Source organism: Aplidium turbinatum, chromosome 4, assembly GCF_918807975.1.
Source record: "Aplidium turbinatum chromosome 4, kaAplTurb1.1, whole genome shotgun sequence".
NCBI classification, from domain to species: Eukaryota; Metazoa; Chordata; class Ascidiacea; order Aplousobranchia; family Polyclinidae; genus Aplidium; species Aplidium turbinatum.
This window is the reverse complement of record NC_137475.1, coordinates 39486680-39507170: the sequence shown is the minus strand read 5'-3', so window position 1 is coordinate 39507170 and position 20491 is coordinate 39486680. Positions and strand designations below refer to the sequence as shown.

Below are 20491 nucleotides of genomic sequence, written 5' to 3'. Positions count from 1 at the left end.
ACCTAAAGTCGGGAGGCTATCACATTTTTTAGAGTCCATATCTTTAATTTAACTCCTGATAGTTGTTTGGAAAGAATGACATCACTAACGTTGTTTTAAGTGTGACTTTAATTCTGCAACAGTTTCTTTTCTGAATACTGAAAAGCTGAGGTGTTCATCAAGACAATTATCGTTTCTGGCACTAGTTGTAACGTTCACTTGATGAAAGTGAAAGTAAAAGTAACAACAAACAGAAAATGAAATGAGGCTGACAAACAGGTTGACACATTGCTTCACTGACGTTTCGCACACCATGACAATGTGCAATTGTGCATCCTCAGAGCGAATAACATATAAAATAAAATTTACTGCAGTAGCCTATATAACTTTGTATTTTTATTTTGTATGTTAATCGCTGAGAGAATACGCATATTCATGGTGCGCGAATCGTCAGTGCAGCAATAAACCATCCTGTTTATTGTTGCTTTTATTTTCAATTTCATCAGATTAACGTTGCAACTAGTTTCTTTTTTGCAGGTCACAAATGCTTGAATTACATTTAATCGGCAGACAAACTACCATGAAAGCCAGTTTGGTTTTATCGTCAAACTTGAACAATCATGATTCTCACATTAGAGGCTTCTCTAGCACATGACTTCATACCACCAATTCAGTTTACCATTGCTGGAATATAAATACAAAAATAAAAACAACGAAACAAATAGATGAAGATATGAAAACGTTTTGATCAGCATCAAATGTAGGCCTGGTCCCTGGAAGCAAAACACAAATCTATATAAATTTGCACTATCACTGAACTGTACATAAGTGATTATTAAAGGCTTTGAATAATTTCTGCGTAACACTTACTTATACCGCTGCAAACTGATAATAATATGCAATAACATGACACGTTTTTCAAGCGTAAAATAAACAAAAGTATCACCAAATGTAGGTGGTAATTCGCATTTATTCAGATGGTTCGTCAATCAGACACGACTGACTTCTTGAGAGGAGATGAACGAGGTAATGATTGCCCGTCTTTATAGCATGGCAGAACACGAAGTCCTAAAACCAATGCATGTATGGATCCCCTCAAAACTTTCCATAAACTCCAATGAGTCCATAAATCCCAGGTAGGAAACCTGATAAACAAAAATTTATTCCTTGATAATTTGTAACATAGTAAATTATTAAAAGTCCTCAGTAGTCGTGAAAAACATAAATTGCAATATAAGTTTTTTTCAGACAATCCTTGCAACTCAAACTCCTACAGAAATCTAGTTGTTTTAGTTTGATGAATTTAGTCAAATACAAACAGTGTGTTTTGTACAAATAACCACTGTTGAATCACATAACACACAAAAGCGATCGAAGCAATACAAAGTATATCAACATATTTTAAGCCAGACCTTTCAAACCCCCTAGCAAGCTATTTGCTACTTCGGGTCTTAACTTTTACCTTGCCGGTTTTCTCATAAATATTTGCTTTGTCCATGGTCCATCAAAGGGCTTTTAAATTTTATTGCCCCGATAAATCTGCTTTTTGCAAGCATGCCAGGTCACAAAATAATACCAGACAATACTACGATTCTTAGTTGAAAGAGATAACAGAAAACGGATATTTTCTGTTTTCTGTTTTCTGTTATCTTTGGTTTATCAATCAAAATCATCATGAAATGAATCCAAATGATGGTATTTTATTTCCAGGACTTCAATTATTCTTACTTAAAGTATTTAAATTGGTTCCATGCTGATTGCAAACTGTGCAGTGGAGCAATTTAATCCGCAGACTTTGATTCTTTATGACTCATGCTGGTCACTCTTTCTCTCTGCTTCATTTTAAGTTTCTTTTTGGTGATTGATTGATCACATTTAAATTTCTTTAATTTAACATTTTATCTAATTTTTATTTTAATTAATTGAATTTCTTTAATTTAGCTTTCAACATTTAATTTTTGAAATTTTTTCCAGGTGTTGCAACCGTGCCAAATTGTAAACTCATTAATCTGTTTGGTATCAGCAGGTTATAACGTTCGCGCTTTGGCGCTTCTACCTGTTTTTAGACCTGTGCTATGTTTGGCATTGTTCTTCGTTGTGGTAATCTGAAATAAAGAAAAACTAAGCTGAACTTCTGTTTTCCTACGGGACGCGCAACTCCGTTGTTCCTTCAACATTAGAAGGGTCAATTGCCAATTTGACATTTTTTTATGCTTTACTGCAGGCTTGCTTTCTACTAAAAACCTTAAATTACTTTAAAACCAACTTAACTCTTCTTATATAACCCATAAAAAGTAAACTATTTTGTAAATTAGAAAAAAACGTAACCCTTCTAGTGTTGCGGATAAGCCAAAAGCGGATGAAGTTTCGCATCCCTATGTTTTCCAATCTTGGAATTTGGACTCGAAGTGTTTCAAATATGAATTCTTTCAATATTACATCTTATTTTGCATGTTTATTTGTTTTACAACAACATGATGTTTCTTACCTCTCGAAAAAGTCCGTCATGTCTGATTGACGAAACGTTGGAATAGATTTGTATGATCGCCAAACACTTTGTTATAGTTGAGCTAATGTAGGCTACACCAGAAAAGCGAATCCTGTTATTGGGTTGTACGCGGCGATAATATTAATGCAACCTATTTAGCCTAATGGTCATAACTTACAATAACTTATAACATCATAGGCATACAGGGTCGTTGAGAGGATATTTTAGTTTCGGTATCAATGAGATCCTCGAACACTAAATCAAGACACATCTAAGAAACGCACTATATACAAAGAATAAGGGGTGGTTTCATCGAGTTTCTGGGCCCCTTTGAAAGGATCCTGGCCCCTAAAATCATCTCGGGCCCGATGTCCAAAAGCACTTCCTGGACCCCTCTGTCAACACTACTGTAGGCATATAATACCTGTCAAGTCACAGTAGGTTACTTGTCAAGTCACAATACGAGACTTGAGCAATATGATGCTGATAAAACGAGAATAAAAATATGTCATGAAAAGTTGGAAGGGGGATTTACGTTTGTTTGTGTTACAACTTAAATTCCTTGGTGAAATAATCAGGAACTTGACTGCTAAAGATAAGGCCTGATTTGTCACATTTTGCAGAAATTTCCAGATTTTGCCAACTTTGGGTGACTGTTTAAATGAATTTTTCCAAAAATTATATTTTTTCGCCTTCTTTACTGTTTTTCCCAGATGACACAATAGTTTTAAACATCATCAGATGTTGAAAAACAAAGACAATTTGATTTCGAAGATTTTAGTCAACAGTCTGATTGAGCATTTTTCAACTTATTTTTTCTCATTTGCTACTGCTTCCCAAGAAAATGAAAAGCTTTTGTATCATAAAGAGACAGCAAAAAGTAAGAACTTCTCAGAAGAAAATGTCAGTCAAACACTAGCAGTAGCGGTAGTCAAAATCTGCAAAATGTGACAAATCAGGCCGCATCTCCAGGTGGCCATGTCAGGAATATATAAAAACGCATCTTCTGTGCGTTGGTCTGAAAGAATATAAATTGATGTGATGGCAAAGTACAAGAAAGTCTATGTAAAAATGCTATAATAAATGATAAGATTTTGACATGAAGATGATAAGCTGAATGGAAGTCTTTTACCCCCACTCCCTTTTTTCAATACGTCACTGCTCACAGCTTATAGTTAAGTCGCTGTAATTGAGTCATCGTAAACGGATGGGATGAATTGTCGAAAAAAATAAGGTTATCCACTAAATAAACCGCCTTTTGTTAACTGTTCAAATGCTTTTGACAATAAATCTCTATGAGTACATTTCACAATAAATTGACTGTTGTAAAGTTGCAAATGATTCACCAGCACCTCCCACCCTCATACTAACTTCCACTGACGCTGTTTTGCGGTCATAGAATTGATGAATTGCTACAAGAACCTTGTTTGTTTCTTGAAAGTGTTAGATCTTGTTCGAAAAGTATTAATGGCTTGTACTGTAATTACAAGGAGGTAATATCCCAATATAACATTTTACAACGGAAGGAATCTTGTAAAAGCTGGAAACCTTAGCACTGAGTGAACGTGTGATATCACACATAGCCTTCAAAACGAAATTATACAGGATACTGTAATATGTATGACCGCACCCACCACTTCAGCGCACAAAACGATGAAACAATGTAAAAACGGCAACTTTTGCTGGTTAGAAAAAGTTCAAAAGCTTCTAATTTTGTTTATCTTCGTTTTTGACAAGGTAAAATTCAAATCAAGGTAAAATTTACGTTTAATTTATGTTGTTTAAATTAATGCTCAAATCTAGGATTTCTTTCGCGGTCAGCAGGTTTCTAGTTGCCCAGAGGTTGTTCAACAATCAACATTCATTTAAGATGACTTAACATTTTAGCGAGGAAAATTTTTCGTGCTAAATTGATCTCAGAAGAATTGAGCATCTTGTGCAAAACATGCCTTTTTAATCGGTTTTTCTTCATAAACTGGCACTGGCAAGACCTACCAACACAAACATCAGAGCAATTCTGAGTACAGCCGACTATGTGGTGCACTACGACAGCTTTTTTTGTTGTCTGCAACGGCTTTTCCGCATGAAATGTGACTTTTGTCTTGGGATACATAAATAGGCTTAACAGGCTTTAGATTTGCTGTGTTCCTGAATATGCTTTCTTGAAAATGGAAAACAACGTTTGGCAGTTAAGATGTAAGGTAATCTTAATGCTCAAGTAATCTCCTATATTTATATTTACAATTCATGCAAGTTGCAGTAGGAGGTGGGTTCTGAGGGCACAAATAACTCTTGTTTTGCCAAGTTCAAACTGGATTAGGAAACACAATATAAATTCATTTAAGTTTTGTACAGGATGTCAATACCGTATCTTGCAGCACATACTCGATATTCCCATATAGGCCTGCTTTGCAATGGTATCCTGAGCACTTGCTCAGGTATGAAAATATCGTTTCTAACACCTTAGAACTTTTATTAGCAGGATTGTTTGACATTAGAAACATCTTGACTTATGTGATGCACGTGCCGATTCTCGCCAGGTAGATAAGCTTGTTTTGGAGAAGATTATGTTTTGTTGATACCCAGCAGCTTCAAATCTTAATGTTACGCTCACAAAAAGGTTTCTGTATGACTTTATCTTGATTGTGGGAAGAAGTGGCATTGTAAAGAGAATTAATGCTCACAAGCATGTCTTCATTGAAAGATAAATTACAGCAGATCGTGCGAAGCGAATGATAAGCGAATAAACACCAATTTAACCTACTTGTGGAGAATACCAAAGAAATCAACTTGAAGTTTATGTTAGGAAAGAAAATGATAATGAGTTTCATGGTTGCTTACTTCGGATTAAAAGCGTTTGATTACGATGGTGATAAGGTTATTTATCGAATAATAAGCCTCAGTGTTGCGAAATGCATAACTTGCTTTCAAGGCGTTGTAAACAACCGTGAATGTGCATCCAGACCCACAGGCATGCGACAATGAGAACAATCCATCACCCTTCTTCATAACTCATATCACGTTTACTTAACAATCTATTCTTCTCAAGACCTTCTTTTCTCAATCAAGAATCACTACATCACATCTTCCTCTTTTATTTTGATCAGTTCATTAGGAGGAGGTCAGGAACCAGTGGGACAAAAATAACTGTTTCTTTAATAACTCAAAAAATTACTGAACAATGTGTACCAAACAACATTTTTCATAAAATTCCATCTTTTACTCACATCTTCAAAACATTTCAACAAAAAAGTTTAATATATTAATGTTTATTTTTAGTTTGAAATGCCGCAATAAAGTGTCCCATTCGTGCCTAATATAAGGGAGTAGTGGGACACTTCAGAAATGCATTTAGTGCAGCAAGAAACTACTTGGAAATAAAAAATTGATATTTTTCATCGCTTTCATGCATGCATTTTTGTATTACAAGGCACTGTTCGACACTTTACATCAGGGGTCACCAAACTTTTTTCTCTGAGGGCCGGATTGCTGCGAGATTAACAGCTGCGGGCCGGATGCAAATTGTGAAAAAATATACAACTATTTAGAATCTCCATTGGCTTGAATTGAGCAAAATAAATAACAAAGTCAGCGGTGGAATAGCAAAGTTGTGATGAAAATCGAAAGGTTGCTAGAAAAGTTATCCCCTGCTGTGATACACTAGAGGGCATCGTGCTCATGAAAAAACATTACATCTTTACATTCGGCCTAGGCTGTCCCCATTTGTGGTGGCCTAATGATAAAAACAGAAAACCAACGTGTAGACTGCCTGGTGGTGCTGCCGTGTAGCTCAACAGCAACGTCAGTCCTTTACAAAAAGTTTGGTAACTTTTTTCCTTAACAGTTGTAGTTTTCGCAGCAAGTGGCGGGCTAGATAAAATCAATTCGCGGGCCGGTTCCGGCCCGCGTGCCGTAGTTTGGTGACCCCTGCTTTACAATAAAGAAACGTTGAAAAAAATAGTTTTAATGGATTGACTCAGTAAAACTTTCAAATTTACAAAAAACACTACTGAAAACAAAACAAAATACACAATGGGGTTGTTTAAATGTCCCACATGTCCTTGAACAAAATGTCTCACCGGTACTTGAACCTCGTTTTGAAATATTTTTGCCTCTCAATCCAAAACTTGAAAAACATAACTTTGCAGTTTTTGCTTAATGGAAGTACAAGTTATGAGGATTAACTCAATCTGAAAACTATTTTCTACAAAGGGACTGTTAAACCAAAAATACAAAAAGTCTGACCACTCTTGTTTACTTTAATAAGCGAAAATCTCTTTTTGATGTCATTTTTGAACTACAAAAAATTTTGCCACCAAACTACGCTAAACAACATTGACCAGTATCTCGGTTCCACACGCAAAATTTCAGTCATTTACATTCACCACGGTTCAAGAAAATGATAGTGTCCCACTGGTAAAGCGTCCCACTGGTTGCCGATCTCCTCATCATCATCAACTTACTCATTTCAAACGTATCTTCTTCTGATTGCACTCGTGCAGTCTATATCGTCTTTTTAACCGTGGGGTAGGTTGTACGTTACCTCTCTACTAGCATTGTAAAGGTGAAGGTAAGTCCCGTGCATAGGCGTAGCCAGGGGGGGGCGAACGGGGCCATGGCCCCCCCCAAATTTTCAAAGTTTGGATTCCGAAGTTGAACCCTTTGTTGAAAATATAATATAATTTGTATAAATTTATATTGTTTTCCAAGACATCTGGCTATTAACACCCCCCAGGACTTGTTTTAGACACACAGAAAGACACCAATACATTTTGAAAATTGTATATCGCGCAAAGTTTACGCGATTTACGCTTCTTTTAACTAATCTGTGGAAGCAATTTCAAAATCGCTTACTCTGTAAGGTTTTGTGTAGCTGAGTTTTTTGTGTTCTCTAACTTTAGCCGCAGTTTTTGCCCGTTTGTGTGTAGATAAGAGCTACCTTTAATAAGTTAATAGCTGTTTATCTGCTAATAAGTTTCATATAAATATTACCCTGAAAGTGTTTCCAGAAAGCGTTATAATCCATTATTTAAGTGTAATTTTGGAAAAAATTTCCGGGGGAGCATGCCCCCGGACCCCCCTAGAATACGCGTGCCTTCGGCACTCTCTAACCCCCCACCAGCTTTAATTCTTCCCTTGCTTAACCCACCAGGATGCGCCACTGCACATCAGGTGGAGTTGTCTTAAATCAAACATTTTGTCGTTCTCTTCAATTCATCAAATATTTGGCCCCCCCCAAAAAAAATTTCTGGCTACGCCACTGGTCCCGTGCTCAGTTACTGGTCTTCAGGGAGTGAGAAGATAAGGCTTTAGTAAACTTTCAAGAATTTAGTTCAAAATTAGGAGCAAAATTGTTTGAAGGCTTGGTCAATGCGAATGACAATGTAGCCTAACGGCGGCCAGAATACAGAAATGAAAACGATACATAAGTTTTGTAAACTTTTAGACTGGTAGCCTATCGCCTAGCCCTAGCCTACTGCTTTCATCATCAGTGCTGCAAATCAAATACAGTAGTAGGCTACAATTTGTAGCAGTAATAGTGAAAACAAGAGCTATATTTTTTGAACGTTTGCTGAATAGTTTATCTCACGTTGACTTAATATTGTTAAATACATTTAATATTATATCTTTGTGATTAATTTTTTAATACATTAGTTTTAGTAGATTACATTTTGATAAATAAGTACTTTAATCTAAAACGTGATATAAACAACATGCAATTCAAATCGATTGCCAAGTCATATGTTTATTATATCGAGTTCAAGTTTACATATTGCTAAAGAATTTAGATGGAACGAGAAGAAAGGCAAGGAAACCGGTTGTTTAGTTCATAAAGTTTAAGCTTCAAGGGATCACCATAGTTTGACAAGCAAAGTGTATTTCAACATGCCGCACTCTGACCAGAAAACGGTAAATAAGGCTTTGAAAATATAAAGAGATCTGCATTGTGTTTTGTCTGTGCATCGTATTCACTGGACTTCTCGCTCGGAGTGACTGAACTTACTTAATTGTTCAAGCTAGAGTAGGATTAGTTCTGTTGGTTGTTAATGAGTTTTTAGCTAACACTAATCTGTAAAATTGATTGGCAAATGATTTAAAATCTTTTAACATTCACAAGTCTTTTTCACTTACGCATGGCGATTTATACAAACACCCTCAACCGCAAATTTCCACAGTTTGATTTGAAATCACGTTTTAATCTTTTTAGACACCAATAATCTTGTCCAGTCAAGTTAATCTGGTAAACAACTTGTCAAATGGCGATGATGTGCCATATGACTGTAGCCTAATAAAAAGCTTGTCTAGATGGCATTGAGCGTTTGTCTATTTCTAGTAGTACGGGGCTAGCTAACATAAATTTTAAAGGCCCTTAAAATGGAACAGCATTCCGATATAATTTATACAGGAATTGCAGCATCCGCTGGTGGTATCTGTGCTAATAAATTGCTAAAATTCGGATAACTGTTGCGTTATTGTATGCTCTTATTTGTGACGCATTGCCTACCTTAGTTTATGTCATTAATTTCTATTGCGGGTTTCGGTAGAATCCTAGATTAAAACAGCAAAGTTTATGAGACCAAACCTCCAATTTCTCATCTAAATCATCAGATTTAAACACAGGAAAAGAAGCATTCACAAAAGAATGTGACATGAATACATGAGCTATTATGCTACTCCAGTTACAAAAATCCTTGATAAACTTTTCTAAAGATCTTATCCAACTTGTTGCTTTGGATAATAGGCGTTTTTATTTTTCTTGTGTTTTTGTTATAAAAATTTCTACAACCGTTTCCGTTTGCATAGACTATAATATAGACTAGTATATATTGCTGTTTGCAGGTTGTTAAATCCTAAGTGGCTTTGGGCAGTGTCGTAGCGTGATCATTTTTTCGGATGTTTACTTTTTTAGTAAACTGCATAGTCTAGCCTACTTGTATTCGGAAAAAAAACAAGAATTAACAAAATCTGGAGCTGACTCGGTTGAACCGCACCCAAAGCTTTTCTTAAACACAAATAGACTAAACTTTTCTGAAAAAAAAATGAACATCCAAAAATAGCACGTTACACCACTACTTTGAGGGTTCTCACACTAGGTATTACTTTGTAGAGCCTCCAAACCATCCAGTAGGCTGCTGTAACTGCAGCAAACGCAAAAAACGAATATGAAAGTTCATCATTACCAACAGAAAAACATCAAATTTTTGACGTCAGAGTTAAGCTAAGCTATGTTAAAAATAGAATAATAATCAAATATAGCCTATAATTATTTGAAACACAAGGGTATATAATTCTAGATTTTGCTTGCAAGAATGAAACAAGTTTTTATTACATAAGCTGGTGAGGCCTCTGGCAATTGATAACAATTTTAATCTAGGCCTACTGGTTGTAAACTTTCTTAAAACCACCAGTCCACCACCAACGCTAGAAGCACTGCGTCCTTGAGTTGCTGTAAAAGAATCAACGAATTGCTGCTGTTGGAAAGTACTTTTTTACCATTTTCATTTGTTTGATAAAGAATAAAATTTCCTTCTGGTACCGGTACGGTATTTAAATGAGCAAAACTATTTTTATAAGAGAAAGTTGTTGACCTACACGATAGATGCTGGAAGCCCCAACTCCTTCTTATACTATTAAATATAATTAAGTTCATGGGTGTCTGTCGCCGTCGGCCCCTTTCAGCGAAGTCCGGAGTGTCGTCATATATTATGAATAAATGAAGTCACTGACGCAAGTTGTAAAAATAATAACAAAACATTTGATCTCCCCAGCCAAAATCTTGTCGACCCACTTGGCCTAATATCATCTTATGAAAACATTGCAGAAAAGCCCGAAAGACAAAGGTTAATAGTTATTAATAAATTATAATTTATTAGGAATCTCTTCACTGTCTGGAATTCATTATTTATGTGTTAGCCTATATATAACCTTAGACCAGTGGTTCTTAACCAGGGGGGCGCGCCCCCCCAGGGGGGCGTGAAGCCTCTCAGGGGGGGCGCGAGCTATACAACAATTTCAATTTTTTTTAATTACTTTAATGTCCTAGGACCTATGCTGTTTGTCATATTTTGTATTTTATTGTATTTATTTGTATTTATCTGCGAAGCATTGAATACTCTCAACCTTTAGCATCAAGGGAAAAACATCAACATCATTAAGCATCATGACATCATTCGAACTTTTATAGCTAAACTTGACCTCTGGAAGAGTCGAATTGAACAAGGAAATCCAGCGAGCTTCAGTAACTTGGATTCTGATCTCAAAGATGGTAACTTTGAGTCTGAATTGAAGAAACAAATAGAAATCCACTTTAATGAATTGAAAGCGGAGTTCATCAAATACTTTCCAGATCTGGATGAGAAGCGTGAAACCTGGAAGTTCATCAGAAACCCGTTTCAACGCGAAGTAGTTGATATTTTCGAAGAAGGACAAGAGGAGTTTCTTAAGATGAAGTTCAACTCCACAGCTAAAAAAGACTTCAAAGAACTGAAACTTGAGACGTTCTGGGCCAATTACCTTCCTGTTTACCCTCTTATCGCAACTCGGGCTCTTCGAATGCTAACAATGTTTGGATCCACGTATCTTTGTGAAGCTGCATTTTCTGCTCTCGTTGCTATCAAGACCAAGTACAGAAACAGGCTGAGAGTTGAAGGAGACTTACGTTGTTCATTCTTTGGAGTTAAACCTCGCATTAAAAATCTAGTCGCTAAGAAGCAGTGTCAAGTATCTCACTGATGTGTACAATAAACAGACAAAAATGCAATTTTTTTGGTATGATACTTATTTAAAATCTAGGGGGGCGCGAGGCTCATGACCATTATTGAAGGGGGGCTTGATAGAAAAAAGGTTAAGAACCACTGCCTTAGACTGTTGTAGTGATAAATCTAAGGCTTATTTCTGCAACGAGAAATTGCGATCGCTGGTTATTGTTTTTGAAAAAGCATTTCTAGAAAAAGAAACGTTTGTTGTGGCATTTTTGTCATACTCTTTTTTCAAAATAAGCTTAATATACAAATAATAAACACCAGTGTTATGAAAATAAATTGTGGAACAAAAACATTCAAAACACATAATCAATTTATAAGGGTCAAGCCTATCCTATATGTATACAACAAATATCCAAGGACTTTGGTTTTAGTTAAAAAATTTTGACAAGCAAAAAATATTAAACGTGTGAATGTGATGAGTTAACAGTTTGAATGGAAGTGCAATGGACAATGTTTCGCGTTTAGTTATAAGAATTTCAGTAGCCTATAGCCTCCATGCAGGGGCGTTGACAGGGGCGTCTAGGTGGTACTTTTGGACCCAGGCCCGGAATATTTAAAGAGCCCGGATTTAAAAAGTTCCACACGACTTCAAACATTAGGTATCAAGATCTTCATAATCAGATCTAAAGGAATTGCCATCAGAGGTTAAAACAGCCATTTGAGCCGTCAGATGGTAAAGTACTGGAGCCCCTTCTGGGTACCGGGCCCACTTCATCTTTCTGGTGGTAAAATAACCACTTCAGCCACCAAACAGTAAAATAAGAATTTAGTCTAGTTCAATGATTTTCCTAACCAAGAATATTAGGCTACCCGAAACACGAATTTCAAAATAGCCTAAACAGGCTAATATTTGTTCAAACTCAAAAACTGAAATGGCACAGGTAAGAAGATTGCTATTCCTATTTCTGCACTAAAAATTAGACCAAAATCTGAAAGTTTCATCAAGTCCATTTTTTCAAATGTTTTTTGAATTTTTTTTTGTCGCATTACTGTATTTTAATCACCACTCAAAAATAACTTTTCATGGATTGCCGCTCGTTGCCTATTCTCTTACAGTTTATCGACCAGCAGAAAAAGCCGTTGCGTTTTGGTGATGTATGATATAGGCTACGCCTGGCAGAGCTAAAAAGCTTTGTTGAGAAAAGTAGGTTGGTCATTACACATGCAGCTATAGCCTTCCTCTGTTCCTGTACCTGTTCATCCTGCTTCATCCTGCATCACAATCACAATGGTAATCATTTTACTACAGGATTGGAAGAGATAGCCATTTTGAACACCAGTTGTTTATCAAGGTCATGGAGGCAGGGCTGTTGACAGGATTTTTCGGGCCCGGTACCAATTTATTTTCGGACTCCCTTCATCGACAATGTTATGAATATAAAAGTTGTAGGCTACAAACTTTCATTGCTGTCGTTTAGCATGGTCATTTAACAAATCTTGAGCATCTTAAAATTTCTTGAACAGCAAAACTTACTATCTCTATCTAGCAGTTGCTTTTTTGAACTTTTATTTGTCACATGGCGCTAGAGTATTACTTCCCGATTCCATTGATGTTTCACTGGTCATACCAGACTCACCAGAAGAGAATTTACAGCAAAGGTAGTGCAGACAGTCAGAAAGTTTTCAAATTGATTTGGAAAAGGTGTTTGGGCCTCGGTCTAATATTTGCTGATTGCTGCAATCTGAAAAGCGGTTTTGAAAATTTGGAGGTTGTAGCTAGCGAGAGACTACCCCGCAAGCGGCGGTGGTAACGTGAAAAGCGCGAAAAGCAAATTATAGCGTACAAAGCAAATTATGTGATGCTTTCTCCGTCAGCTTAGCTCAGCGGTTAGGGCTGAAAAGTCCGGTAGTCATTTCGATGACCTAGGTTTGATACCCACACCTGCCATTACTCTTTTTTCTTCTGTAATTACTGTACCAAACAAAGCAAAATGAATGCAAAATAGCAGTACCATCAACAAAGTTCCAATCAAAAAACAACTCTCTGGCTGAGTGCTAAAAAGGTCACAAATTGGACGGCAGCCTTTTATAACTTAACATGTTCTGATTGGTTCGAGGTTTCAATGGCTGTGGCAGAAATTTGTTATGTTAAAGTGACTTTCCACCTGGTACAACAGTGTTCTCATTTTTAGGAAATTTGTCTGTGGATCGGGAATTTCATGTCTACTTAGGAATAAAGTCAGAGAAATTTCTTGCCTTAGTTTAGGCTGCTGCAGTGATAATGTAGTTTGTGCTAAAGCTTGCTAAAATGCACCTAATTTTTTAGCGTAGACCTACTTGTACATCCATCCACCTCAACCTCTCACATCCATTTTTTACTCAACAATAGGGACTGTCACACAGGTGTAGCGATCCAGAAATTACGGCAGTCCAAGAGTAACCAGAGTTGTCAAATAGATTTTTTTGAATACCGTAATTACATTTCTAACCCCTCAAAAAGTTACATTGACAATCTTAAACATTGATGATGATGGCGTATGAGCAGATCTTTCCAGGCTAGATTGGAGGGCAGGAAATCTTCAGCCACTCAGCAGTCTCATTGTTTAGGATCCTCAGACCATGCGCACCGTGTGGAGGCCGATGGGTTAGGCAGTGGTAGATGACATGATCTGCGGTCTGTTCAGTGGCACCACACTCGCATTACGAGGGCATTACGGCCAGCAAGCTCAGCATCAGCATCTTAAACATTGATTAAATTTAATTAAATTTTAATTTTAATTTAAACTGAAAAATTATGCATTAGTTTGAAAGCAAAAAGTTAATTTTACTTTGTTCCAAAATTTTTGCCTATGTATAGCCTACTTTTGCTGACCGGCTTAGCAGCTTTCGTTACGTCTGGTCTGGCAGTCACTTCTGGACTGCTACGGTGGCCTGTATTGCAATGAGGTGTAGTTCCTGCGGCTTTTTCTTTGCATCATTATTGTGTTCCCTTGTGTCTTAGGCCTACTGATGTCGTGAAAACCCTGAGGCCTTTAGTCCCTGTAGTTTCGCCATATGTCAAATGTGTCATGATTAGGAATTTGAAACGCTAGCTAAGTATTTGCGTGCTTCTTAGGAATTTGGAACGTTAACTAATAATTTGCGCATTCTTGCCATCGGTAGTTTGATACATATACATGTAGTTTTACGTTTTTCAACGTTTTGTATCTGCTGCATGCCACAGTGCGTTTGTACTGGGTCTTCTCTAAAACCAACGCGTCTAGCGTTGAATTTCATTCTTATAATTTTATTCAGTCATTGAGTCGTGGCATCTTTCAGTCAGTTCATCACGCTTTGTTTGAGTTATGGTACCAGTTCAGTTGTGGTATCATTTTATTTTATGTTACGAGTCATGATTTGATTCAGTTTACCACGTTCTGTTAGTTAGGCATTTTTTGGTTGCAATTTTTTGAGCTAATGCGTCCTGATGGTTTAAAGATTTTTTTTTCAATGAACTCATACATGTAGACAGACAGACATCATTTTCGGATCTTCTTCCACCACTGATGTGCTCAAGATGTTGCTGCAATAATTTACAGCTAGGTAGGTTATGAGCAGATGCTTCGAAACAATTTTTTTTGTTTAAACATAACAAAACAACTTTTTTTCAAACATAACAAAACAATGACTTTTGTCACAAGGTTATGTTTAACTTTCATTGTATATTTGTCGAAGCTGCTGCAGCCTGCAATCATCAAATCTGTCAATCTTTGTTTGGTAGCCTCGGGTCTGGCAGTAACTTCTGGCAGTTGCTATATTAGCATTTTTAATACCAAAGTTCAGAAATCTGGCTTTTTTAAAGCGTTTAGCATAAAAATTTAACAGTAGGCTATGTGGAATTTTTTAATGTAGCCTACTGTATTTAGCATTTTTCAGAATTTTGCTCTCAAAAATATTTTGTTTTTTGATGTGGCAACTTTGTATTTTACCTGAATTTAGATAATTTTGCATCATTCAGCTTTTTATGAATCTTTTTGTTTGCCGTAAGCCACTGCCAGTTGAGCTAAGCTATAATAATGCGCAAGTTGAAACCAGGGATATCTAAAGAAGGGGATACGAAGGCTTTTATTACGTCTGACAATAGAAGGGCTTTTGTTTATCGTAAAATGACAATTGGCACCGATAGTAGTTTAATAAATCTTGTTATGATAACTTGCATTGCACTATTAACATCAGGCCTGGATATTCACAGCATGCTTGTGGTTGCTTGAATTCAACTACCCATATACTTGCTTTACATCTAGCCTCCTGCAAAGGCTTTGTTATAAAAAACAGCTTACTGGTAACTTTTCAACTGTCTTTGTAAACAAGTATTCTTTACATATACTCTACGTAACATTTGCTAACTGTCTTCTGTAGCTCATTGTACCAGCTGCACTACAAAACTTTCTACGATTTAAAAAAGAACCACATGTTAAAAGCACTACAAACTACCGCCCTGGTAGTGTCATGAGAATAAGGCAATCGCTGCGAGCCTTCGTATCCCCTTCTCTAGATATCCCTGGTTGAAACAGTCATATGACAGCGGTCGAAAGTACAATACTCACTGGGAGAAAGAGTTTGTTTGGCTGAAGAAGGGTGGTAAAATAGGAGAAGCCTATTGTAATTTATAATGTAAGACATCTATTGCCATTGGTATTGCTATAGGTCACAGCCAGGGTTCAATCAATCGTGGTACAGGTATTGGTTCCAAATCGCTATTCAATTGCGCTATTCTCTACTTTTTCAATATCGATTACGTCCAAGTCTTTTCTTTTTTTTGCCAATATTGTTAATGGTTTTTTCTTTACTTTTTTTGACTGAATTGATATATTCTTTATTCGAATGTTTTGCGACTTTTTACAAGCCTTTAATTCTATTTAATAACATACGATGGACAAAGATATCATCGCTTGTGTGAGAAAAACGATAATTGAACAATACCAATCAAGCAGAGTTGAAAGGATAAGCATTTTGTTTGAAGTTAGGCAGTGGCTATTTGACCGGCGCCGGTCTTTGAATCTGAAACACTATTTGACCGGTCATGACGTCACTATATAGGCATTTTTCAAAGCAAAAGACGAGAAGAGTGCCTATATAAGTTCTAAATTCAACACCTATGTTCAGCTGATTCTGTGGCGCGTAGGATACGTATCGGGCTGGTACTTCAGAGGGAATGAGTTCGATACTATGCAAGAACTTTTTTTTTTTTAAATTTTTAACTAAATTTTGACCCAAAGTGACTCAATTGTTAGGCTTCTGCATTTTTGTGGTCAATTTTTAATTTGAGTAGCCTACAGCCTAATTTCTTATGTCTTTTCAAATATGAGTAATAAAGTTAGAGTTTTTTAATTTTCTTGAATTTAAGAATTTCTCTGGATAATTTTCCGTTTGTCATAAAAGGATGTGACCGTGTTTGCCGAACGACGCAAAAATGTTATGACGAACGGAAAATTATGACAAACGGAAAATTACCCAGAGAAATTCTCAAATTCAAGAAAATTAAAAACTCTAACTTTATTACTTAATTTTATTTTTTCATTTTCTTGAATTTAAGAATTTCTCTGGATAATTTTCCATTCGTCATAAGACAATGTGACCGTGTTTGCCGAACGACGCAAAAATGTAATGCGTCGTTCGGCAAACACGGTCACATTCTCTTATGACGAACGGAAATTTACCCAGAGAAATTCTCAAATCCCAGAAAATTAAAAACTCTAACTTTATTACTCATAGTTGAAAAGACATAAAAAATTGGGCTGTAGGCTACTCAAATTAAAAATTAACCACAAAAATGCAGCAGCCTAACGACTGAGTCAATTCGGGTCAAAATTTAATTAAAAATAAAAGAACGCTTCCGCGTAGTATCGAACTCATTCCCTCTGGAGCACCAGCCGGAGACTTTTCCTACGCGCCACCAAATCAGTTGAACATAACTGCCGAATTTAGAACTTATATAGGCACTCTTCTCGTCTTTTGCTTTGAAAGAGAAAAAGAAAAAAGTGCTTATAAAGTGACGTCATGACCGGTCAAATAGTGTTTCAGATTCAAAGACCGGCGCCGGTCAAATAGCCACTGCCTTGAAGTTATGCATGATTGAACAGAAACGCGTTAAGATTGAAATCAAATTTGGAGGATTTGGAAAATAAACCCAGCCAGGTGATTGTGGGTGCAACCTAGTTCGTACCCTGAAAAGATCGAGAGAAAAAAAATAAAAAATAAAAGTCGCTGATCGGAGTTTCTGCAAACAACTTGAGGGTTAGGGTTAGCGGAAACTGGGGAAAAATATTTGCGGAAACTGCAATCAGCGAGGGTTAGGGTTAGAACTTAGAAAGCATAGATTACTCGATGGTTAGAGTTAGGGTAAGAGGAAACTGCAGAAAAATGTTTGCGGAAACTGCAATCAGCGAGGGTTAGGGTTAGAGCAGTGTTTCTCAACCTTTTTTGGCCCAACGCCCCCTTCATGAACTGGCAAAATTTTACCGCCCCCCAACAAAAACGATTAATTACAAAAAGCGAAAAAAATACTATTATTATTACAAAAAGTGTACAATGCCAAGCAAAAGCCAAGCAGAGTGAAATACATCAAATATGGACTAGTTACCAGTCTCTAAGACCCTTACAGCCTGTTTTACCCTAAAAGGGGGATCATCAGAAGGTCCTTATTCAAATGATTGATGATCCCCTTTTAGGGTGAAACAGGCTGTAAGGGTTTTAGAGACTAGTAACCATATTGGATAAAAAGCAAATATATGTTTGCGTGCATGAAAACAGTATAGGCCTACTGGTAGTCAGTGTGAACCTTGCGCTTGGTGAGAAAGTGCCAGTTTCTTCACATCTGGTGTAAAGCCAGTGAGAAACATTCGAAGATCACCTCTTTTGGATATGTCAAGTGGGTTTTGCTGTTTGGTAGGCTATGTATAGCAGAACAACACAGCTGAATCCCTTTTCCACCAGATATGAGGTAGGAAATGCTACCACGAAGACACAAGCTCTTTGACGAAATTGTTACGCTGGGCGGTAGATGGTTTAAACCAGAATGCCCCTAATAATCAAAACGCCCCCCTTAAGCCGAGGTAATCATATCGCCCCCCTGCAAAATCAAAACGCCCCCCGGGGGGTGGTAGCGCCCTCGTTGAGAACCACTGGGTTAGAGCATAGATTACTCTATGGTTGGGGTAAAGGTTAGCGGAAACTGTGGAAAAATGTTTGCGGAAACTGCGAGCAGCGAGGGTTAGGGTTAGAGCATAGATTACTCTAAGGTTAAGGTAAGGGTTAGCGGAAATTACGGAAAAATGTTTGCGAAAACTGCAATCAGCGAGGGTTAGAGCATAGATTAGTTTATGGTTAGAATTAGGGTTAGCGGAAAGTGCAGAAAAATGTTTGCGGAAACTGCGATCAGCGAGGGATAGCGTTAGGGTGAAGGTTACGATTAGGGTTAGCGAAAACTGCAATCAGCTACTTCGGCTTTATACTATCTTTCTCTCAATCTTTTCAGGGGGAAAATTTTAAAATGTTTGCGGAAACTGCGATCAGCGACTTCCGCTTTTTTAAATTTTTTCTTTCGATCTTTTCAGGGTACGAACTGAGGGTACGAACTAGGTTGCATCTAGTGATTGTCCCACTGGTTAAATTCTTAGAGGAAACACTGGTAGGCAGTATAAAATCAGATACTTGGTTCGTATTTTTTTGAATTGCATTTAATATCGATTAGCTTATTCTCTATTCTCAGCTCGTTTCGGCGAGTCCAATTCGGCGAGAGCCCTTTTTGGCAAGTTCCCTATTCGGCAATTTTTTTTTTAAATTATTGGGTACCGTAGCCTAATCATAGCTGTTTTACGGTTAGGGGTAAGGGTTGGGGTTAGGGTCAGAGGTTAGGGATCAGGGTTAGGGGTCGAGGTTGGGGTTAGGGTCTTATTTCAAAGTTTAGCGACGTTAAAACGATGTAAAAGCGGCAATGATAATTAAGCTGTTACGGTACCTGATAATTTTAAAAAATCAAAAAATCGCCGAATAGGGAACTTGCCGAATCGGATTAGCCGAATTGAACTCGCCGAATAGTAGCAGACCCCTATTCTCTACGGTATGATACTTTTTTGGGGGGCTATTGAAATCGAATATTTCTCTACTTTTTTGTTTGACTATCGATATCGATTTATCCCCTACTTTTTTCAATATCGACTTGCAACCCTGGTCACAGCAGCTTATCCTGCCACGAAAAAAACTGCTAAGCACCAGAAGAGAGTCCAACCTGTAAATCAATCCGTTTTTACTGTTACGAAGAAAGCAAAGCTTGTAGATAGTATTGACAATTAGGCTGAATTCAGGGAAGATCAAGCAGCGCTGGTTCGACTCTCGGAGTGTGCCCTTCAGTAATGCATGTTAAGGACTGCTCTCCTTCTCCATTCAGCGGCATCTAATGGATGGAACAATTCTATCGCAACCAAAAAGTGTCTTTTACAGATAGACTTTGGATTTAAATTTCCTGCCACTGAATGTGCAAATAACTTTATCTAATAAAGTGAAAATTGCCTTTCACAGATAGACTTTGGATTTAAATTTGACGCTGAATGCAATGACGTTATCAAACAAAGTGAATATATATTAAATAAATTGAAGTGGAAAATTAACATATTTATAGACAATCTAAGATATGTAAAAACATGCTGCAATAATTGGTCAAGTTGGTAATCGCGTTCCCTCTGCCAATGACACATTTAAAATTTTATCAAAACTAAGCCCAAAAGAGGTTCTGATCCAAGCTTCGCTAGTTCCATTTTTAGAGCTGTCCATGCTTCAGATTCTCGAAAAAAAAGGATGTTGTGGAGGAACAATACAGAAAAATCTTATTTATATATATAAATCAGTAACTGGCCCTGCGTCAAAAGTAATATCAACAACTACTATGATTTAAGTAATATCAACAACTCTTACAGGTTGTAGCATCTAGTTCATAGTCTATTACTTCAATACATTAATAAATCAGTTTTTAATAAAAATAATTGCTTTCTATTTTGCTCCAATTGCGATAACATATCGTACACTGCATTCACTGGTAGAAGACAAAAGAAAGAACCGAAAGGATATATTACTCATTGAGTCAGCTTTTTCCATTATTTTGCCCTGTTGACATCCTTTCGAATGGACCGTAACACAGACGTTTTCACCACTCAGTTGCACAGCTGACATAATACTTCATTTTATCTTTTTTTTTTTATCTTCAAATAGGCTGTTTTAAGCTATATGCTAAGGAAAAATATTTATTTGGTCACTGCAAAAACACTTGTATTTTTACAGTTAA

At 36.9% G+C, this 20491-nt stretch overlaps 1 protein-coding gene across 1 annotated transcript; it reads left to right on the top strand.

The window, feature by feature from the left end:
* Positions 1-8353: 8353 nt before the first annotated feature.
* LOC145769152 (zinc finger BED domain-containing protein 5-like) lies at positions 8354-12546 on the top strand. The gene is made up of 3 exons (XM_082580743.1): positions 8354-8377; positions 10595-11126; positions 12482-12546. The coding sequence occupies exons 1-3, from the start codon at positions 8354-8356 to the stop codon at positions 12544-12546; spliced, it is 621 nt and encodes a 206-aa protein (XP_082436869.1).
* Positions 12547-20491: the final 7945 nt, after the last annotated feature.